The sequence below is a fragment of the Arachis ipaensis genome, chromosome B6 (assembly GCF_059453495.1).
Source record: "Arachis ipaensis isolate K30076 ecotype BB chromosome B6, ASM5945349v1, whole genome shotgun sequence".
Classification (NCBI taxonomy): Eukaryota; Viridiplantae; Streptophyta; class Magnoliopsida; order Fabales; family Fabaceae; genus Arachis; species Arachis ipaensis.
In genome coordinates, this window is record NC_142441.1 from 72,639,648 (window position 1) to 72,664,172 (window position 24,525).

The window sequence follows — 24,525 nt, forward strand, 5'->3', positions numbered from 1 at the left end:
CTTGTACGTATTTCGTTTATAGTAGTTTACACGGTAAACGAGATATATACGTGTCACGCGCACATGTCTTATCTCGTTTATAGTATAAACAAGATAAGGTTGGAAATGGATTTCGATAATAATTTTTTAAATTATTTATTTTAGTAATTAATATATTTATTTAATTATTTAAATAAAAAATTCGTTAAATAAACTTGTGTTTGAGTAATTAGCTATTATTATTTTTACTACAGCCAAAAAACTAATATTAATATGGACATATTAAACTGATACTTAAAAGAAAGAATAAAATTAGATTCACCACATGATAATAGAGAGTTTTTTAATTTTGATATGGGGAAGGTGCTGGTGTTTCGCAGCGTTATGGGATTTTGGGGTGTTTGACGGAACTGTGATGGCGTTGATGAAGAAATCGGTGGCACCGATGGGTGGGACGGAAATCGGTGGGACCGATTACTGCACTCTTAGGTAATGTCTTCTAGCACCCACAAATCGGTGGCACCGATTTAATATCCTTTAGCCTCTCCCTCTCCCTAGCACAAATCGGTGGCACCGATTTAATACCCCTTAGCCTCTTCCTCACACAAATCGGTGGCACCGATTCCTTCCTCCTCAAATCGGTGCCTCTGATTTCTTCTCCCAAAATTTCAAAAAACCAACGCCGTCATAATAGTGTAAATCACCCGTAATCATCATATCCCAGCATAACTCACACCCCCAAATCATATCTAAAAAAATCAGCCGATAATAGATCACAATATCAAAAAAGATACATGACATCTTTTTATAATCATCTAATTAAAATATGTTAAATTACTCAAAAATCTTCATTGTTAAATAACTAACTAATACTATAAACATATTTAGACTTTTTTTTGTTGTATAAAAGTAAAATTAGTGATATTTTTTAATATTGTAATTTTTGATATTTTTAAAAGTGTAAAAGATACAAGTCTGATTTCCATATTTTAAATTTTTTAATTTTTTTAACAAAAATTTCTTTATCTAATTTTTATATCTCTCATAAATTGAACGATTTAATTTCTATACCTCTTATTTCTCTAATTAAACGATTTTACATTTAAAAATAATATCCATCAATCTACATTTTAAAAAAACACCACTAGTCCTCTAATATCAAAAACAAAAAGTGACATCTCTACATGTCCTAACTACAAAACAAATTTCTGGATTTGTGTAGGTCTCAATGCTGCAGAAAATATTGTTTTTGATTTTCGTGCATTATAGCCAACTGTATTGTTTGTAAGCTTAACACCTATTATCTATGTGTAACAAAATTTAAAATCTACACTTTGGCCTAATTTTAAAACACAGCTTAACTAAATTCTAACAATATTTTGATGCACACTCAACACTCCCCATTGGAAACAATCTTTCTTTACTGCACGCGTTTAAAGTGAAGTTGAAGACAAGAGAAGACACAGTCATCGCACGTGCCGCTCCCACCACTGGGATTAGGTACGGTCAAGACCTCAGCCCTATAAGCCCCCCTCAAAGCCTAAGAAGCTCCCACTCTCCACTCCCATATATTTGGCACGCACCTCTTCATCTCTTCCCTCTCTCTCTCTCTAAGAGGTGAAAAACAAACTAGAGTCAGACTAGTCTAGAGATTCTTGTTAATTTAATTGTAACAACTTATAATTGGGAATTGAATAACTGTCATAGCTCTATGGAAACGGATATTCCGGTGGCCAATTACACTTACATGGGCAGGACTTTCACTCAACTCGCCCTCGCTGACCATTCCTCTTCCGCTTTCAGCGACTGCAACAGCGACAGATCTGGCGAGTTCCCCACCACTTCCTCACAAGCTCGCCGCCTCCTTATTGCCTGCGCCGCCGACAACTCCGATGACCTCATCACCCACCTCGTCACCGAACTCCAATCCTCTTCCATTGAAGACCAAAAACAAGCTGCCATGGAGATCAGACTTCTCGCCAAGAACAAGCCCGAAAACCGCCTCAAGATCGCCAAAGCTGGCGCCATCAAACCTTTAATCTCCCTCGTTTCATCTCAGGACCTTCAGCTTCAGGAATACGGCGTCACCGCCATTCTCAACCTCTCCCTCTGCGACGACAACAAAGACGCCATCGCTTCTTCTGGAGCCATTAAGCCCCTTGTTCGTGCACTCAAGACGGGTACTCCAGCGGCCAAAGAGAACGCCGCCTGCGCTCTCCTTCGTCTCTCGCAGGTGGAAGAGAACAAGCTGGCGATAGGGAGGTGCGGGGCGATTCCGCCGCTGGTAAGCCTTTTAGAAAGCGGAGGTTTACGAGCTAAGAAGGACGCGTCGACGGCGCTGTACTCGCTGTGCTCGTCAGTGAAGGAGAACAAGATCAGGGCAGTCAAGGCCGGGATCATGAAAGTGCTGGTGGAGCTCATGGCAGACTTCAGTGGGAATATGGTGGACAAGTCAGCTTACGTGGCAAGCGTTTTGGTTTCGGTAATGGAGGCAAGGGCAACGCTGGTGGAGGAAGGAGGGATACCGGTGTTAGTGGAGATGGTGGAGGTTGGGACGCAGAGGCAGAAGGAAATCGCGGCGGTTATTCTGTTACAGGTGTGCCAAGACTGCGTGATTTACCGTACGATGGTGGCGCGCGAAGGTGCGATTCCTCCTCTGGTTGCTCTGTCGCAGAACGGCACCAACCGCGCCAAGCAAAAGGTGAGTCACTCTCATCACTCCGACAATAAAATCCTGTTCCTGAATTTCATGTCTCCCATTATTGTGTCGTGTCAGTGTCACCACCCCTCTCACCACTCACCACCTCAACTTAGCTCCATGACACGGCACTCTCTACACTCCTTCTAAGTTCTAACCTTCCAAGGAACTCCCCTACCACGCCATTAAAACCCTGCATTCTCCACCGTTCCATTTAGCACCGCCAAAAATAGCTCTGTCTCTTTTATTTTTAACAATTTTAATCTAGAATTTTTGTTATTTTAAAACTTTTTGAGACAGATTGGTCGCAAAAAACTAATTTGTTAAAATTCAGTTTTATTCCATCCATTATTGTAACAATGATGAAAGTGATCGCTTTTTCCATGCATTTCCCCCTGTTTCTGGCGGTGTATAGACAATCACGAGGAATGTTAGTGGGCCAGCAATTTTGGTGTTTTGTAACCATCAATTGGCCATCAATAATGTTTTTAATGGTGTGAGATTACATCTAATGGTGGGAGATCATTTACTTTTGTTTTGATAGTTAAGTGCCGGCCAGAAAACACAAAAGTTGCTGACTTCCTAGACTTTTCCGACAATCATTGATCTTATTTTCTACTAGTGTTTACTTCCACATTTTGGCAAACTAATGAATTTTATATATATTCATTTTTATCTATTGCATCAGTTTTTTTCCAGATAAAAATGGGTAAAGAAAAGGAAGTATAAGGTTTCATGAGTTTTTTTCAAGTGTTATCATTTTTAATGTAGCAAAGAATAAGGGGCGATACTTTAATATTTTGATTGCGTGTCTAATGGGAGTATATTGTTAATTTTTGGGTTGCTTCTTGTTGGTGATTATGGTGACAGGCGGAGACACTGATAGAACTTCTACGGCAACCAAGATCCGGCAACGGCGCTGCTCCTCGTACATCATCATAATATTCCACCACCAATCATCCATCACAAGAGGGGAATTATGTATGTGGTTCAATTATTCAACTAATGCCCATCCCTTCCCTCCGATCCACAAACACAAACACCATGTATAATTGTAAATATCATTGTAATGGAGACAAACTTTGTAAATTTTCCATATATATCATCCCATATTCCCATCTTGTTAGTCGCTATTTTTTCAAGAGTTGTGTATCCACACCACTGTCTATGGACTGTGGTTCCACTATTTGTCTATTTCCCATGAAATCTGGAGTTCCATCCTTTTTGCTATTTGTGAGTTGCCTGTATTATATTGCTGTCATAATCAGCATAACTTAAATAGTTTTTGTTTTTTTTAACATACATGCCATCCTCTGCTTCTAATTTTTGTGTGTTTGTCATTTATCTTATCGTTCTGTTTATGTTTATTGTCTTATAACTTATTTAAATAATTTTGAATCTTAAAAAAAATCTATTTTTTCTTTTAATTTTAGTCCTTATAAAATACTTTTTTTTTGTTTTAAGCAAAATTTAAAATACTTTTATTTTAATTTCTGATGTTAATTTGTTTAGTTAGGAAATTAAATTGAGTTAGTCTAGTGGTTAACTCATTAATCCGCTTAAATAAGTAATGGGATTCGAATCCCACCTTATACGCATGCATTTTGGCATTTCGGCTTATAACGAGGTAGAAAAAATAAAATTATAAAAACATAATTATTTAATTAATAAGAGAAGGGATTTCGAAAATTTATATTTTTATCTATTATTTAACTATCAACTTAATTATTTATTCTACTCCAACAAAATATCTTATTATCCTCTAACCTTCCTTAATTAATAAAACTTTTATTATATATATATATATAAAGCACTCAAAGTGATTCGTTGTAACTTGTAAAAGAAGTAAACTGTAATCTTTTTGAGGTATCATATTAGCTAGCTACCATCAGATGATCAGAAGCACATAATGTAACTCGAAACTTTAGAAAGCGGAAAGATTTTACAGAAACTAAAATACAGAACATCATTGAATAATCTTGTGTTTGTAGCTACAAAGAGGAATGTATCTACAAAATATGTTTAAGAATGACTTTATTGAATCATTACATTTGCGCGCATGAGAGAATTGAAGTTTATGACAATGCAAAAAGGAAGCAGTTTACACTTAACACAATAAATTAAGTTTTGAAATATCATTGCAAATACAACAGTATCATTATTTGGTTTTTGACTTGGTTACTTTTGGAAGAGTCTATAGCTATAGTAAAAAGAAATAAAGCGTTTTCAGTTTTTTCATTGTTTATTGTATCTTAAAACTTGTTCCACAAACAACAGGTATCATCAATAAAGTATTGATGATGCAAAGAAGGAAAGTTTTTTGAGGTCGTAACATAATAAACAGTATCATGCTATTTGTGTCAATGATTTCAATTTTGCATACAATAATAAGAATAAGAATTTATTTTTGACGCACTATCAATCTAAAGTAGTTTTACATGTGCATCAAATTACTTAATATCACATAAGTAAAAATGACTAACTTTCATATTGACCGCGTGAATTGTCATCCAAAAGAGCGAATGTAATTGTATGACTGTGTAAAATATTTTACACTGTCAGTACATTAAAATTAAACTCTAAGAATAAACCTATAATATCTCCGTACCCTACTAATTACTGAAGAAATAACAATATTGTTACATATTTTACAGACTCATTCTTAAATGTTTGTTATTAAATAAGAATTATTATATTTTTTGTTAGTTAAATAAGTCTTAGATCTTAATTTATTATATTTTATATCAATGACTCAAATTTAGAGTTTAGAATTTAAAATTTACGTTTAAAAATTTAAAATTTTAAGATTTAGAGTTTAAAATTTAGAATTTAAAATTTAGAGTATATAATTTAAGTTTTAGAATCCAAGAAGTGTCACACTTCTTATTTTTTTTCGGAACGCATTAGTATTAGTCTACTTTGCATATATATTATAATTATAAAATGAGGAAACTAAATAAAAGTGGTTCCACTAAGGAACCAATTAAGAGTGAAGCTAACTAGTTGAAAAATAAGTTTGTTACCAAGAAAAAAAAAAACTCTAGTATTCTAATTTTCGAATTTTGAAATTAAATATAAAAGAGTTGGTATATACTATAGTTGATTCTCTAGATTTTTTGAAATAAAAGTATAGGATTATATATGTATTTTTTTATACATTATATTTTTTATGATATAAAAATAATTTTTTGATTATTTTAATATTAAAAAATAAAAAATATATAAAGAAATCATACATAAAAAAAAACAAGTATAAAAGAAGATAAGGTGGGGGAAATTTATGGTTTGAACTTTGAAGCGATCAAGTCCACATGCTTCGCGTGGAAAAAGGACGACATCGACAATCAAATGTAAAGTTGGGGGAGGGGGTCCTAAGAAGCTTTGTTTGCTAATATTTTTATGATATTATTATTCTCCTTTTTTTCTCCACAATAAAGAAACCAAAAGTCCAAAACCACACATCAATATGACACACACATATATATTGAAATATTCTGTTAGTGATTAGCGGTTGGACGTTTGGTCATATCCTCAATTAGTGTCATTGTTTGGGGTCCTACCTAATTGCTTGGGTCCCTTCTTTGACGGCTGGTGGACTAAACCTTTTTTACTCCAATTGGCTTTGTCTTCAATAATATTATATATCTTGAATAAAATTTGAAAATATTCGTAGTGATTTGACTTTGCCCAGTCACATATCGTTTTCATGAGATGGACCTTGATTTTCATTTCAATATAAACGGAAGTTAGGAAGATAGTAAATGCATGCAGCTAATTAATGGCTAAAGCCTAATATATAACAACACTATTCATGTTCTCTCCTTTTGAGTAATTAACTATCTTTTCAAAGAATTATGAATTTCTTTATAATGATTCTCCTTGTAAGTTTGGTTTCATAATTTGATCAACTGGTTAGTTCTGTGCTCTTTAATCATCAGTGGTTCAGTTATTGAATTGAGTGTCGATATAACAGTGCTTATAAAAGAGGAGTCTTAGGGGTCAATAACTTTTGTGATTTGTAGTCATCAAGTAGTTATTAATAATGTTTTTAATGGTTTGAGATTTTATCCAATAATGTGAAATTACTCATTTTTTTTATTAGTTATATGCTGACCAAAATTTAATAAAGCTGCTGATCCTTAAATTTTTCCTTATTAAAAAATGTCATACCACGCAGTGTATGTACTTACCACTCGTTGGATATTGAATTGCCTTTTTGTATGTGGACTTATTTCATTCTTAGCTGATCGTGCAATGCCTATAAATTTATAAATTTTATATACTAAAGTAATAAAATTTTATTTAAAAAAACTAAATTTAACAAATATTATATCATATTTATATCAAATAAATTTTTTTAAAATAAAAATAATACCATATAATATAAAAAAATATTAATTGATGTATAAAAATGTAATATGACATTATTAATTTCACTGTAAAAATATATTTTTACTCATTGGGAAGTTAACTTGCAAGTTACTGGCAATGAAAAAATTAATAAGAATGAATATTGTCACTCTAATTTTGATAATATTACTCATCTTTTTCATAAATTATATAGCATACGGTATAAAAAAATTATATATGCAGTAGTATTATAAAAAAATAAAGTGAAATTATCATTTTTCAAATTAATTACCCATCATTGTTGATGATGCACGTATTAGATATTATATATTTGTGTATGGTTATTCATATTAATTTTTTATATTTTTTAACCAAATAATTAGATATTAGAATAATTAAATTTAACTAATTTGAGTTGATTTAATAATTAATTTATTAATTTGTTTAAATAAATGTAGTAGTTTAAATCATGTCTTGTTTATATTACAGTCTAGACAAATCTTAAAATAAAATTTCAATCTATGACTGATTAGTCTTTCGCCTTTCGCTTGGAAAATACTATGAAAAACTGAAAAAGAATAACAAAATTTATTATAGTAGAATAATCAAACTTATAATAAATGAATAATCAAATTTGTTTATAGTAGTATAATAAATTTTTTATGAGATGTTACACGTCTATATGCAGTGGTTAATTGTCAGATTGATAGTAATTTTGTGTGTCATGTAATATAATTAATTATTATATATCACATAACCTAATACAACAAACAATATATTTTGTAATAAAAGAAGAATCAACAACAAACAATAATTGCGAATTTGATTTAGTTTATCTTCTAGCTGCATGATGGGCTAATCTTTATTGAGTTTCTGTTTATATCTTTCTTTTATCTGGTCTTTTTCTTTTGGTTCAACTACTACAATTACGAAGTGCTATTGAAGAGCCTACCAGAACAGTCCAGAATGAACGAAAGAAAACTAACATTTTTGTTGGTAAGAGATAAGACTCCTAATTAGAGTTGCAGAATTTAATTCTCACAAATATTCACTTTGTCAAATTCTCTCCCTTTTAATATATGCAGTTGATTTTAGTGGTATATATGCTTGAGTCTCCTTTAACAAGGCCTTGAATTATTGTCTTGTAAATAGAAAAAGGAAAGTTGGGAGAATTAATCTCACTATGATATAAAATGTCCATGGCTCAAATAACATTTCTTCTTCTTATTATTATTTCGGTATACAAAAGATTCATTCGTTGACAAAAAAAATTCCTGAAAGATCGATAAAAATATCTCCATTATATTTTTGTAAATAACAAAGAAACTTTTATATTTAACAAACGATTTATCGATTAAATCTAAATTTTTGTGGTAATATTTGAATAAATATTTAGAGGATGCATAAAAAATTCGGAGCAAAATTTGATCTCTAGATTTTTTCTTTTTATTTTTCAAAAAAATGTGGTCATTCACAAAAAATATATTTTTAAAAAGTCACTTTGACAAAAAATTAATAAATTTTAAGAATAAAAATATCTTATTGTTCTAATAATAATTACAAAAATTTGCTTCAAAATTTGATCTCTAAAATCGTTTTTTAGAATATATATTATATCTAGTTTTTATTGTTATATTTTTAAATTTTTCAAAAATTTATTTGTTGTTAGCATTTTTGGGATTCGTTTTATTAGTAATGTGAACTTTCAAGTACAATTTTGGTAGTTTATTTTTATTATTATTATCTTACATTTTTTTTTGAACATCTGGCATTTTTTTTTTAATTTTAGTTCTTGGGTCATGAAATAGCCATTCCGCTCCCGTGTAACAAAAAATTTGTTGGTAAATTAATGAGAAGGAGAATTAGCCCACTTACAAACAACACTACTCCGTACCGACCCAAATGAGGCACCTATCTTTTTTCTTTTTGTGTAGTGTGTACCCATCTCTATAACTCTATTGACCAAAAGATAAATTTGAACAGTCTCTGAGACAGACGATCATAATGGATTTTGGGTTTGGGCGGATAAGGGTTACGGACCCGGGTAGGATTGGTCCAACACCCAAAAAACCATCATCATTTGTACTATGTATTTGCAGATTTGCCCTTAAATATAAAAGATTTAACTAATATATACTCTAACCAATTTAGATTGGTCGAATAGTCAACTCATTCGCCCACATAAATAAGTATCGGGAGTTTAATCACACTTTGTGCATGTCGCATTTGGTGAGACACTGAGACACAACTTATAAGACATTGATTTTTTATTCTTTCATCTTTATTCAATTTTTAAATTTTCAAAATTTGTCCTCCTATCTTTCCAAACCTTTTTTGAATAAAAGGTAATTCAATCTTTTCTAAATATTTGTGTGTCTTGTTCATTATTTTTGACAAACATAATACATATATACAAATATTTTATGTCTATGTTTTTAATATCGGTGTCTTTGTATTTATGTCTCATCTTATACATCAACCAAACGGAGCCTTAGATTCGCGACGGATTAATCCTTAATTTATTGGAGAATGCCGTAGACAAAAAAAAAAAAAACAACTAATATGTACTCTAATATATATATATATATATATATATATATATATATATTAATAAAACTTTTTAAATATTTTCTTTTAATAAATACATTGGAAATCTAAATTTTATATTTTTCTATAAAAAAAGTTTCAATTACTAAATTTAACATATACCCAAACTGAACTCAAATATTAATTAACTACTAACTAATTTACATTAATATTTAGTTATTATGACATTTAATCTGCTCGCATATAAAATTTGACTAAATGACTTAACAATTAATTAATCATAATAAGCTATATGTTGACACACTAAAAATAGGATGAATTTTTAAAAACAAAGAAAAAAATAAAATAATATTAGAACCATGTTTTTTATACATAAAAAATAAACCATCAATTAATAATTATTATAAAAAATATATTAAAATAAAAATATTATCTATATTCAAAAGTTAACCACTAAAATTAGTCAATAATATATTTATATATAAATATATATTGTTTAATTTATTTTCAATGTATACTTATATTTTAATATATATTTTATATTAATAATTAATTTTAATATATATTTATTATAATTAATATTAAAATATATAATAATTTATACATTTAAATATAAATACATAATAATTTATTCCATAGCTATTTTTATATTTACTAAATATTTTTATTTTTATAATATTGTGTATTCTTGTAGAAAAATATTAGAAGATGAATAAAATTTATTGTTTTTTATTAGTAATTAATTATTAATATTTAAAAAAATATAGAGTAAATATAAAGTTAAATTATTATACTAAAAAAACTAGATTAATAATTAAAAATGTGAAAAAAAAGGTACTAACAATTGTCTCGGACACTGACTCTTAAACAACGATATCTTTGGCCGAATAAAACGAGAAAGCGCGGGTGAGGTGGAGGTGGAGTAATGAGACCGTGAAGAGTGGCCAGTGGAGTGCGTGTGTGTCCGTAAGCCCCGGCCTTGTTTACTCTTTACGTGCAAACACGAGAAACGGGAATCCCGTTCCTTAGGCCTTAGTCCTATAGAAAATCAAAGCAGTTCTAACCATTTTCTGTTACATTGAGGGATTACAGGCTGGCCCCACAAACACCAAGATATTATTTTTACCCCACCACTTACTTCCATTGACTCCCTCCACTGCCAATTATGATTATAAAACATGATGATATTTGTAAGAATGTTATTTATATATTAAAATTAATTATTAGTATAAAATATATTATAAAATAAATTAAATAATAAAAAATATTATAAAATATTAAAATTTATTATTTTTAATTATTAATTTAATTTTTTTATAATTTATTTTATATTTTTAAATATTAATAAATAATTAATAATAAAAAATAATAAATTTTAATATTTTTTTAAATAATAACTAAATTTAATATTAATTTTAGTGTATGTCTAACATACTTATTATTGTTATTATTATACACTTCCATTTCATGTGGTTGTTTTAATTATTTATGCGCCTTACCTACTGAACTTAGAGGCTTACTCCCACTCTTTTATTCTTGCTTGGGTTGGGGATGTTGTTCTACCACTTGACAGTTAAGAAATCAGAGCAGTTAAATCCTGGCCGTTGATATCGCTTTCTAAAAAAAAAAACCACTTCAGCTTTGAGTGAGCATAGTGGAGACTGGAGAGTATAATAGTTTTTTATAATTTGAGCAAAGCTAGCTAGCTCTGTGAAAAACCAAAGAGAATGGAGAATTACCTGAATGAGAATTTCGGAGAGGTGAAAGCCAAGAATTCATCGGAGGAAGCGCTTCAGAGATGGAGGAAGCTTTGCTGGCTTGTTAAGAACCGCAAGAGGAGGTTTCGGTTCACTGCCAACCTCTCTAAGCGATTCGAAGCTGAGGCTATCAGACGCTCCAATCAGGTTTTGTTAATTGTTATGCTCTTTTTGTCTCTCTTTCCAGATCAAGACAAAATCCTAATTAAATGTGCTAAGTAACTTTACCGATTTCGATCCGTACATATTCTTGCGCATTTATGATTAACCTGCTAAATCAATTTCAAAACGTGATGTGCTACATTTGAAGTCAAAGCTAGCTGATCTGATCTTGAACGGTCATTTTGGTCAACCGAATGTCAGTGATTAGATTAATTGAATCCTTATTAAGTTATATTGGCGCTAATTCTACACCGATGCAGACAAATGGTTATTGGTTAATCTCAACCAGAAAACTTAAAATTCAGTGGTCGCTGTGTTGTGATTCTCCCTTTGAGTATGATCAACTTAAGGCACTTGAACATTTTAAAAGCTGATATTGGGATTGGAATGAAGAAGAAGAACCTCTTAAGATGTTGTTGCCTTTAACTTTTTTTTGCAAACAAGGGAGGTAGAATCAAAGAAACGAATATAGGATATGGATAACGAATTCTTTGCTTGGCTCGATCCATTGTCAATTTTGTATCGGTTCCTTTTCTTTTCCTCCACATGCTTTATAGTTTATCTGATGCTGTCAAAGTGTCAAACATGTTTATATCGAGTTTGGTTTTGTTAGGACTGGATTTTTAGGATTGGGGGTCAAATGTAGTATACTAACATTAATTGAATGGTGTTATTAAGTGTATTCTTAAGTTCGTGCTTTACACTATTACTAAATTGGAAAGTTGTTTCTCGCTATTACTATAATATAGGTTAAATGGCACGTAGAGAAAAGAGATTTGACCATTTAAACATTGTAAAAATAATCGTAAAATCTCATCATTTCTCTTTCCCGACTATAAATTGTAGGAGAAATTCAGAGTTGCAGTGTTGGTATCGCAAGCTGCTCTTCAGTTTATCCATGGTATGAAATTTAGATTGCATGCATTTTTTTTCTTTTCAAATTGTTCGAAAAGCTTCAGTTTGCTTAATATGAAATTATTCCCCCCCTCCAGGTTTAAGTTTGTCAAGTGAGTACACTGTACCAGAGGAAGTTAAAGCTGCAGGTTTTGAAATCTGCGCCGATGAGCTAGGATCAATTGTAGAAGGACGCGATGTGAAGAAATTGAAAATTCATGGTGGGGTTGAAGGAATTGCTAACAAACTCGATACCTCTGTCAATGATGGCATATCAACATCTGAGCACATTCTGCAAAAGAGGAAAGATATTTATGGAATTAATAAATTCACGGAAAGCCCACCCCAGGGATTTTGGGTTTATGTATGGGAAGCCCTTCAAGATACAACTCTTATGATACTTGCTGTATGTGCTTTGGTCTCTTTGGTGGTTGGAATAGTCATGGAAGGATGGCCCAAGGGTGCACATGATGGACTTGGTATTGTTGCAAGCATATTGCTTGTGGTGTTTGTTACTGCCACTAGTGATTACAGACAATCCTTGCAGTTTAAGGATCTAGATAAAGAGAAGAAAAAAATTGTGGTGCAGGTCACCCGAAATGGTTGTAGACAGAAGCTTTCAATATATGATTTACTTCCTGGGGATATTGTACATCTTAATATTGGAGACCAGGTCCCTGCTGATGGGCTTTTTGTCTCTGGTTTCTCTCTGTTAATAAATGAATCAAGTTTGACTGGAGAGAGTGAACCAGTGAATGTCAGTAACCTAAATCCTTTTCTTCTCTCAGGAACCAAAGTTCAGGATGGATCGTGCAAGATGCTTGTGACAACTGTTGGAATGAGAACCCAGTGGGGTAAACTAATGGCTACTCTAAGTGAAGGGGGAGATGATGAAACTCCACTGCAGGTTAAACTCAATGGTGTAGCTACTATTATTGGGAAAATTGGCCTTTTTTTTGCTGTTGTGACTTTTTCTGTGTTGGTCCAAGGACTGTTCAGCCGCAAGCTGCAAGAAGGATCCCAGTGGACATGGTCTGGTGATGATGCCATGAAAATTGTGGAGTTCTTTGCTATTGCAGTTACTATTGTTGTCGTTGCTGTCCCAGAGGGTTTACCTTTGGCTGTTACATTGAGTCTTGCTTTTGCCATGAAAAAGATGATGAATGATAAGGCACTTGTTCGTAATTTGGCTGCTTGTGAGACAATGGGCTCTGCCACTACTATCTGCAGTGACAAGACTGGCACACTAACTACTAACCATATGACTGTTGTAAAAGCTTGCATATGTGGGAAGATTAAAGAAGTAAAGGGCTCTAAAGTGCCTTCTGATTTCTCATCTGATATTCCTGATTCTGCTGTGGCAATTTTACTTCAATCAATATTTAACAACACTGGGGGAGAAGTTGTAAAAAACATGGATGAGAAGGTTGAGATTCTGGGATCACCGACAGAGACTGCACTCTTGGAATTTGGGCTGTCACTTGGAGGTGATTTCCACAAGGAGCGACAAGCAGGGAAACTTGTGAAAATTGAACCATTTAACTCTCTAAAGAAGCGCATGGGAGTGGTTCTACAGCTTCCTGAAGGTAGCTTCAGAACACATTGCAAAGGTGCCTCTGAAATAATTCTAGCTGCATGTGAAAAGGTTGTGAACTCAAATGGTGAGGTTGTTCCCCTTGAAGAAGACTCTATCAATTACTTGAAGGATACGATCGAAAAATTTGCTGATGAAGCTCTCCGGACCCTTTGCCTTGCATATGTGGATATTGATGATCATTTTTCAGTTGAGACTCCTATCCCCAATCGAGGTTACACATGTATAGGAATTGTGGGTATTAAAGATCCTGTTCGCCCTGGAGTTCGAGAGTCTGTTGCCATTTGTAGGTCAGCTGGTGTTACTGTTAGGATGGTTACTGGAGACAACATAAACACTGCAAAGGCTATTGCTAGAGAATGTGGAATTTTAACGGATGGAATTGCAATTGAAGGCCCTGAGTTCCGTGAAAAGAGTGAGGAAGAATTGCTTAAAATAATTCCAAAACTTCAGGTATATACTAATAAATAATAATCATGTGATTCAATCATTTTCCCCTCTATTTTCTCCCCTATGTGGTTTTTTTAGTATACCATGTTGCCATTTACTGAGAAGAAATTTGGCTAACATGTGAGATGTCTATATTTCAGGTGATGGCTCGATCTTCTCCCATGGATAAGCATACCCTGGTGAAACAATTGAGGACAACATTTGAAGAGGTTGTTTCAGTTACCGGTGATGGTACAAATGATGCGCCTGCACTTCATGAAGCAGATATTGGGCTTGCAATGGGCATTTCTGGAACTGAGGTATGCCAAGAACTTCTTTTATAGAGATTTGAAAACCATTATTGAAATTCTGTCTGGGATATGCATTCCTACTTTTCATGAGGAATTAAGTGGCTATGCTTTGCTCTTTTTTATTTCCAAATCAAACTTGATTATATTTAGATAGAGCTTTCAAATATGGATTACTGAAATTATGTGGTCATGATAGCATGGGTAAATGATTCTGCATAATTTTGTTTATGCAACAATTGTCAAAGTCTTTGGTCAAACAGATGATCCATGCTTCATTAATAATACTCATTTTCTCAATTTTGAACTTCATCATTAGTATTATTTATACTAAATCATATGTTATAAAGCTGTTTTCTTCCAATTTCAGGTGGCAAAAGAAAGCGCTGATGTCATAATACTGGATGATAATTTTTCAACTATTGTGACTGTGGCCAAATGGGGCCGATCTGTCTACATAAACATACAGAAATTTGTGCAGTTCCAGCTAACTGTAAACATTGTTGCTTTGATTGTCAACTTCTCGTCTGCCTGTTTGACTGGTAATGATAATGTTCTCCATGTTTTTGCAGTAATTTCTTAGTATACTTGTCTCACTCATAGTTACATGAATACACCAATTAGGTAGCATACCGCATACCAATTCATCTGCGTACCGGAATGTCATATGTATATTTTCCCCGTAAAGTATTTTAGATATGGCGTACCGGCGTACCGCATATTGCGTACCCGTTCGTATTGCATTCCATGTAACTATGGTCTCACTTTTTCCCCTCACAGGAAATGCTCCCCTCACTGCTGTTCAACTTCTATGGGTCAACATGATTATGGACACTCTTGGAGCACTTGCTCTAGCCACTGAACCTCCTACTGATGATTTGATGAAAAGACCACCTGTCGGTAGGAAAGGAAACTTTATCAGTAATGTGATGTGGAGGAATATCTTGGGGCAGTCTCTATATCAGTTTGTTGTACTTTGGTTCCTCCAGACAAGAGGAAAAGCAGCTTTTCATCTTGATGGACCAGATTCAGAATTGATATTGAATACACTCATTTTCAACTCATTTGTGTTCTGTCAGGTAAACTTAAGACATTACTGCATTCGACAGAATTCAGTGTTTGTCTTTTGTGTGCAATTACATTCTGGGCAGGGTTTGGCATGCAGTTTCCTCTCTCTTTGAATGGCTATTACTACTGATGCTTCAGCAATTTCTATTTGCTTTATTAAACACAAGTGAAGCAAGATGAATTCTGTGCCATTTTTGCGTTTTCTTTCCTACTTTTTATGTATAGTACATATCAGAAATATTTATCTTTGCCAATAATTCACAATTTTAAAAAGTGCCGGGTTTTAATGGTCTGCTGACTTTATTGCACGTAGTAATCCACACTGAAATTTCCTGTGTAAAAAATGCTCCGACTATGATCCCTGTAATATGCTCTCTGATTATGCTTTTCAATTTACTGCTAGGTTTTCAATGAGATCAGTTCCAGAGATATGGAGAAGATTAATGTTTTTGAAGGTATATTGAAGAATTATGTGTTTGTAGCGGTCCTCACTTGCACTGTCATCTTCCAAATCATAATTGTCGAATTTTTGGGCACCTTTGCAAACACCTCCCCACTTACCTTGAAGCAGTGGTTTGGTAGTGTTTTCTTTGGAGTCCTTGGAATGCCAATTGCAGCAGCTTTAAAAATGATACCTGTGGGATCTACCTAAAGTCGATGCAGACAGATTAGGTACATTCTTCCTCATTCTGTGTTCTCAAACGTATACCAAGGATCTTGTTTGCATATTGCCTCTTTAAATAGAAACCAATTTTACCAAGTCTTCTTTGTGGGAAGTCTGGTGGGCTAACAAATTAGAGGAGGCTAAACTTGCTACTTGTTGCTGGAGTTGGAGGAGAGAAAATATACATTTTGGATGCTTGTTGTGACTATTTAAAGTTATATAAAAAACATTTCATACAATGAGGTTAGTTTGTGTTATACAGGATGTAATTTCTGTTAATTGGATTTATTTATTATTCTTTATGATTTGTTGTAGCCCGCCTACAGTTTCCTTTTATTTATTAAGTAATCACAGATGAATTCCTTACAAAGGCTTGTTGTTCATGTTCTTTGCTGGTAATGCCGTCAGACTTTTTTGTGGCTGGTTCAAGGAAATAGTGTAAAGTTGAAATTATCATCATCATGGATATCGAAAGATCAAATGCAGGTTTCATCATCCAGGTGGGATTTAAGTATTTAACCGAGAATTTAGTTTGGATTTCTAAGCGTCAGATAATCCCAAGTGAGCTTACTCTAACCACATTGTGGATAACTCTCTTATGAGATTCTAAAATGAAAAATAAAAACTAAAAAATAAAAATAATATGTAATTGATTTATTCTTATATAATGATGAAAAGGAGTGGTATTTTTACTCATCGTTGACTTGAGCTTGTATCGAATGGGATTTAATAAGTTACTAGTTGGCAATTGATCTGGGGAATTTCTTGAGGTTTGAGAATTGAGAGGCACCTTCCATGGTGGAAAAAATGTACTTAGATTGCCTGGCTATGAACCGAGGGCAGGGCAGCTTAAACTATGAATTTACAGGATATCTGTCATACAGAGTAGGATACCACTCAAGTGTCTGTCACCACTAGTATGCTGGTTAGATCCGCATCGAGTACCCATATTGAAGGCTTTGACGATATTTTAACTCATACATGGTTCACCTTTCCGTTATTATAAGGACATGATGTCCACGCTCAACGGATTTTACATGAAGGAAGAATGCTTTATCATTTGCACGTGGCTATGGAACACGAGTGGGAAGAGTTACTACATAAGTACAAATGCATAAATTCCCGTCTTGGAATTTAAGCTCTTTTTTTGTTTTTTTAAACACAGTATGCTGTTGCTGTCTATTGATCAGTAAATTTCCACCAGCAGCTTGATCCAATTTAATTTTGATGCTGCAGTAAGGCAGGGATGATTGTGAATTGCAGTTGTTGTAGAGGGGAAGGGCAACGTCCTTTATGCAGTAGTGGATAAAAGTACACCAATTTATATATAAGTTTTAGATTGTATAAGCAGATTATAAGCTTCTCAAGCTCCAAAGGAAGCAAAATTGGTTGCGTTACTTTGGTAGTTGTGGCTGCAAGGGAACTCCTATTTTTCCAATCATGCTTTTTCCGAATAGTAGTTGGAGTGCTAACTCCTTTCATTTGCTGGGGTTCCACAATCTACACTGTTAGTTGCTCAAATTTTAATATTAATAACCAAATGAATAAAGCTGTTAAAAAGAGGGGGAATGGAGTTCCACAAGGACAACCTTGACTTGTCTGTGTTTTTGACAGGTTAAACAGTGAAAATTATTCAGATACAAATGAAGCACTGCGTTCCTTCCCGTCAACTTGGAAATTTACTAAGAACGAAAACCATTAGAAGAATATGAACATGGTTTCCGAAGTTTCCCTAGTAAGAAACCAAGTACTTCGCAAACATGTCTTCCTTTAGTTGACCACCAAACATGTCTTCTGTGGTGAATAATAGGCACTGCAGTGAAAACTTCGCACCGCATTGGTGCTTGTTTTCTTGACGGTGAATTTCATTTCAAGTGAATATAAAAATATAATAACGTGGTTGCAAGTGTGACTTAAGAGCACTATGCTTGTTAAAGAAACTTCAGTTTGTATTGATCAGAAGAGCATGTATGTCATCTCAAATCAACCTCCATCCACACAGTGTAAGTAGTTGTTGTTGGCAGGCCTCTGCAGCAAGACGCCAATGTGTCCTAAATCACAAGACAAGGCAAGTTTTGCGGAAACTCAGAGGCAGTTGTGAACAGCACAAGTACCACTCTGACCACTCATCCCAATCATCTCACGGACTTCTAGTTGACCCTTCAATATCTCACCGTTCATTCTTTTCCATCGTAAAGAAACTATGTAGCATTTTGCAGAATATAAATAATAATAATAATTTTTATTTTTTGAGATATGACCAACATTATCAAAACTGATGGAGTTGTATATCTGGCTTCAGATTATTGGTCACATCATCGTATCTCATGGGGGTGTGAATAAGTGTCAATATCCAAGTTTGACAAAATGCCTCCCCCTAACACTCATAAAAAATTAATGACATTTCCGTATTCAAATGTCCTTTACTACTCACATACTTGTCAAATCGGAAAATAGCGAGAGAGACACGTACGGTATGGTAAGTTCTATGGAAACTGAAAAGGCACAATTATAGGCAACAGAATATAGCACATTCACCGCATGATTTGGTAGAGATCCGTAGATTAATACCACAATCCGTAACTACTTTCGATCATTTATTATTATTTTTTTAACCAATTAATTCGCTGGCTTCTTTAACAACCTCAGTTAAATTCTCAAGTCAACATGGCGTAAGTTAACGAACCGGACCGAAAATTAGTGCAAATCGAATCGAAAATTACAATAACCGATTTAAAAACTGAAAAAATCGGTTTTTTTTTTTGTTTTTTTCTGACAAAACTGATCGGTTCGGTTCGGTTTTTGGTTGGCTCGATAGAAACCAAATCGAAGATATGCATCCATTTCAATGTTTTAACCATTTTAACCTTTAACCTAACAACAAAAATTCCTAACCCCTAACCATTTCAATGTTTTACTCTTATTATTTCAGTTTATTGACTATTTTAAATCTCTAATTATTGTGATTCATATTTTGCTCATTAAAAATTAAAAACCGAAAAAACCGACCGAACCAAACCGCTATTGATTCGGTTCGGTTCGGTTCGATTGTTGTAAAAACAACAAATCGAATAGTTGTGTGTCTGTAGGAACCGAACATATCAGTTCGGTTAGTTTTTTGTCCAAAACTAAACCAAACCGAACCGATAACAGCCTTAGTCAACGAGTACTTTCATTGGAAAAAAGAAAAAAAAGACATTTGTGATTTATGTCACTTTTCTTTCTTCTTCCTAGTAAACATCTAAGGATGTGGCAAATGTAGAGAAGTCTATTTCTCCAATCCATAATCAAGAAGCAATAAACACAGCAACCCCATAAACAAAACCAAGCCAATAAATTTTGCAAGCAATGAAATACTGTAGGTCCATATCTTGAAAGCAAGTCCGAAACAGTCAAACAAATATTAATCACATCCATCTTTGAAAAAACTTTTGTGATGGCCAAAATGCAACACAAAGTCACCAACCATCCCCGCAATCACACCAACCGAATTCTATTTTCCCTTTTTCCACCTTTTTTGAAGACATTGCTAAAGCATCCATCAAAAAAGTAGGTTGCAAGCGACATATGACAATATCCGTTATGAATTGGATATCAAGGTTAAAATGACCAACATTAAAAGAAAAAAAAATAACTATACAATAAGAATAATTGAAAGAAATAAAAAATTAATATAAAGGTAAAAACTAAAAAGAGCATTCTAGATCTTCCACTTGGTGACTTGACCACTTGAACATGCAGCCCAAAACCTGGTTGTTTTATTGCTGTTTAGTGTTTACCCCTTCTGTTACTTCTTTCCTAGCTGGTTCATCAGGGACACATCAAATCAAATCCTAAATAATATCTAGAGCTGTAACAATCGATACCTTTCTCCATCTCTATTTCAAGCCAGCCTCAGGATGAGACTATAGACTATAGAGTGAAAAGTGACCCTAAAAGATGGACTCTTCCTTCACATAAGTTTATTGATACTTCTTTTTTTAAAAAAAAAGGAAAAAGAAAAAAAAAGAATTAATTGAAAATATTGGAATTCTTTTTTCTCCCTAGTCAAGTCCCTTCCCTTCAGAACTTTGATCATCATTAAATGAGAGTCTTCTCCTCTTTGTGACAGCAGCAGAAGAAGTAATTAGAGAGCTCTCTATCATGTCAATTGTTGAAGGACTAGGCGTATGCAAAACGTTATTGTCTCTTCTTGTATTATTCTCCTCTTGTAATCTTTGAATTAGATTGTAGCAGGAAAATACATCTTTCTGTGAAGGAAAAACCAAAAAAAGAAAAAAAATTGCAGTAATTAGTAATATATCTTTTCTAAGATCTTGGTGCTAATGAAAAATAAATAAATAGGAACTCACAGGATCAAGAAACCTATGTTGAGGAATTGAACTAATCTTCAACTCTACAGCTTCTATGGTTAGTTGCTGATCCAATGACACCAAAGTAGCTGCAGCTGCAACAACAGATGGTTTGTGATCCATTATGCTCACCTCTGCAGAAAGCAACACAACATACATTTGCATTAATAATCAGAAATTAAGTGTAAAAAGAAAAAGGTCATTCCAATGCAGAAAAAATTCACCTTTGATTGTGGTGAAGATGAGTTGCATGGTCTTGGAAAAAGTGGTAGTTGGTGGGGGTTGATTGCAGAACTTTGTAATGAAATAAGGAAGGAAATCATAGGGGGTTATAATGCTCATATTCCAATCCAATGTGGTTAGCACCAAAATCTCCATTCTCCTAATCACTTTGCTCTCAAAGCAGTAATCTTTTGACTGAAACACTGATAGCTCAGGCACACTGCATTCTTCCATCTTTGAAGCCAAAGAAAGGCATGCAATTGATAGTAATCGGATTGCCCACTCCTTTTCACTCTGCACAAAAACGAAGAATTCAATCAAAAAAGGTAAAAACTTTTAAAATTAATCACCTTCAAAATTTGAGCTTACATCAATGGACCGCTTGGAAAGGAACCGATCGAAATATGTGACAGACAAATAAGCCGTTTGAAAGCGAAATCCCAATGTTGCTCTTGTCTGGACTCATTTACCATTGCAAATTAGATACAAAATTAAGCCCCAAAAAATTCAAAATTTTCTGATTGCAGTTTTCATTAATAAAGTTGAAGCAAAAAATTACAAGGAAAGTGTGAATATTTTGCACTAACTTTGAGAATCCAATTGATTGCATCTGTGCGGGAACGTTTCATCCAATCCTCAAACACAAAAGTCTCATCTTTTCGGAACCCAATACGGATCTCTCTCTCAAGCAGAACCCCCAAATCCTCATTCTCTGAAACACCTTGATGATCCATTCCTGATTGAAAGGCAGAGTATTCTTCATCTCTTTCCAATTCCAAAAATGTTTCTTCTTCCTCACAAAGAAGGTTGCACGAAGACAGATCGTCCATGTTTCTGGTTCTATTCTTCATCAGCTCCTAGAGATTTCACCAGCTGAATCAAATCATCAACTGTAATGAAAAAATATACCATATAGCACAATTTTATATTATTATATTATATAATTTTATTATAAATGGTTGACTCACATAGGACTAGGAGTAGAGCTAGCATTAAGGAAGGAAAAAAAAAAGATTTGAGATTGAGAGAGAAAAGAGTATAAGGACTGAGGTGGATGCTATGATTTAGCTGAAATCCTGAAGCTGATGTAGCAGTTACAGTTTGAACTTTGAAGACAATGATTATAATAATAAAGATATAGTAGCAATAAGGATTAACATTTATGTCCGGATTTTAGTTTCTACTCGAAATTATAAGAGGCTTTTTATTTTTTATATTGGATTGAAAATGGTATTTTTTTTTAGAATTACAGAATCACTCAAGTATTAATCTTAAAACGTGGTACTGATTGATTTAAAATATAAAAATAGAAGGGTTCAATTTCTGAGAGTACAAAAATAAAAAATACATAGATCCGATTTTTGTACTCCTATTGTGCTCTTAAAAATTGGATCCTTTTGATACAAATTAAAAAATTCTTAAGGTTTAGTTACTTTTATAATTTTAAAAAACATAAAAAAATATCATGTTAATATATATTATTATATTATATAATTTTATTACATTATATAATTTTATTATTTGAAATCAAATCATCAATGATAATGAAAAAAATATTACATAGTATAATTTTATATTATATAATTTTATTATTTTGAATTAAATTTTTAATAATAATAAAAAATACTATATAGTACAAATTTATATTATTATCTTATATAATTTTATTATAAATAGGTGACCCACATAGGACTAGAAGTTTAATTAATATAAAAAAAAATTAAGATAAAAAAAAAGAATACGAAGATTGTATGCTATAATTTAGCTAAAATTTTAGAAATTAATATATAAAGTTTGAATTTTGAAGACAATGATTATAATGATAAAAATATATTAAGAACAAGCATTAACATTTATGCTGAGATTTTAATTCAAACAAAAAAGACTTTCTTTTTAAAAAACAACATTTATCAGTCAAATGTTACTGTATGTCACCTGATATCTATAATAGACGCTAAACTCGTCATTTATTGTGTTGTGGTCTGGTTCAAGTTGCGCCAATCTGAACTAGCATTGTGTAGTGTGAGGCTTGTCCTACACGATAGTCTCTGAAATGAGCCAAATTTAAGATGGTTCAAAGATCCTTATTATCATCATCATCCAATAGTCCCTTGACCAATCAATCAAACATAAAATTAAAGGAGTTGTTAGTAATTTACCATCTTAAGTTAATCAATTTTATTGTGAAACTAATTTTAATTTAAAAATTAATGAACATAAATAATATTTTTTTATTTTTTAATGATTGTAGTTAATTCATAAATACGTTACATATTTTCAGATATTCATAAATTCATCACAGATCCACTATTGTATATCACTACTATTCAAATTATAATTATCCACGTGAAGCTTGTTTAGATTTTATAACAGAATAAATACCTAGTTAAATTAGGTTAATATAATTTTTTAAAAATATTATTTATGTATCAAAATCAGTTATTAATATTTTTTTTTGGTGACTTTTTTTGGTTTTTTTTGGTGACTAGTTATTAATATATTTGTATATAAAAAATATATTATTTAATTTATTTTTAATGTGTATTTATAATTTAATATATATTTTATATTAATAATTAATTTTGATAGTTAATTTTAATATATACCTAATTTAGTTGAATTTTTTGTGAGATAGACTCTAATTTTTAGTGTTATCTTATAGCTTTGTACATCAATCAGGTTTACCTAATAAATAACTTATATTTTTTACCTAATATGGATTATGTAAGGTTATAATGTTGTTTGAATAAAACAAATACTACTAGATTTACTTGTTATTGCTAGTAATCATAATACAAGAAAGTTATTGCTGGTAACTATAATACAATAGAAGACTAGACACCAGAAAAATAATAGAAGAGAAGACTACTTAGATATATACTTATAGTTAAAATATTATAGATAATAAATAAAAATATATGATTAATAATACTTTTATTTATAAAAAAAATATAAGTTATTTTTTAAAATTTAATTGACATAATTAATTTTTTTATTTAATTACACCAAAAGTCAATTTTAAATTTAATATAAATCAAATTTTAAAAATTTTTCTTTTATTATTACATTTATAATTTTATAATTTTTTTTCAAATAAAAATTCTAATCTCTTATATAGTTAATTCTAAAAAAAACTCAAATCACCTCAACACATTTTATAAAAAATCAAAGCATCTTAAATTTAATCAATCTCTATTTATTAAAAATAAAAAATCCAAAATTGTTAGTTTGTCAGCTCTAAAATAATAAATAATTAGAAAAATTCATCAAGATCAGTAATTTTTAATATTTTTAGCTATTATTTTATCAATACAAGTACTAAATTATCTTTAATAAATAAATTTTACTAATTTACTGTTGCAAACTCTGACAATGTGAGTACAAATTATATTGATTTATATGGGTAAAATTTCAGTAAATATAGGTTCAAATTATTTTTTTTGTAAAATATATATAAAAATGGGTGCAAATTATTGCTGACAAAGTGTTCATAAAAAATAA

At 32.0% G+C, this 24,525-nt stretch overlaps 3 protein-coding genes across 5 annotated transcripts; 2 read left to right on the plus strand and 1 right to left on the minus strand.

Moving 5' to 3' along the window:
* Positions 1-1,532: 1,532 nt before the first annotated feature.
* LOC107606370 (U-box domain-containing protein 3-like) lies at positions 1,533-3,907 on the plus strand. Its single transcript, XM_016308436.3, has 2 exons — positions 1,533-2,680; positions 3,548-3,907. Exons 1-2 carry the CDS (start codon positions 1,691-1,693, stop codon positions 3,617-3,619), a joined length of 1,062 nt encoding a protein of 353 aa, XP_016163922.1. The 5' UTR covers positions 1,533-1,690; the 3' UTR covers positions 3,620-3,907.
* A 7,136-nt stretch (positions 3,908-11,043) lies between these two features.
* Positions 11,044-16,820, plus strand: LOC107606368 (calcium-transporting ATPase 1). The gene is made up of 7 exons (XM_016308434.3): positions 11,044-11,478; positions 12,340-12,394; positions 12,486-14,434; positions 14,572-14,730; positions 15,089-15,260; positions 15,499-15,797; positions 16,190-16,820. Exons 1-7 carry the CDS (start codon positions 11,302-11,304, stop codon positions 16,436-16,438), a joined length of 3,060 nt encoding a protein of 1,019 aa, XP_016163920.1. The 5' UTR covers positions 11,044-11,301; the 3' UTR covers positions 16,439-16,820.
* Positions 16,821-19,765: 2,945 nt separating this feature from the next.
* On the minus strand, positions 19,766-22,280 carry LOC107606369 (cyclin-D5-1). Of its 3 annotated transcripts, none has more exons than XM_016308435.3 (6): positions 21,993-22,280; positions 21,612-21,881; positions 21,394-21,480; positions 21,027-21,318; positions 20,803-20,936; positions 19,766-20,700 (listed from the first exon to the last, which is right to left on the minus strand). In XM_016308435.3, the coding sequence occupies exons 2-6, from the start codon at positions 21,873-21,875 to the stop codon at positions 20,494-20,496; spliced, it is 984 nt and encodes a 327-aa protein (XP_016163921.1). In that variant the 5' UTR covers positions 21,876-21,881; positions 21,993-22,280; the 3' UTR covers positions 19,766-20,493. The 3 variants fall into 3 exon arrangements, with proteins under 3 accessions (XP_016163921.1, XP_020962299.1, XP_020962300.1); XM_021106640.2 differs by having other exon boundaries at positions 21,612-21,897; positions 21,993-22,127; XM_021106641.2 differs by having other exon boundaries at positions 21,612-21,914; positions 21,993-22,093.
* Positions 22,281-24,525: the final 2,245 nt, after the last annotated feature.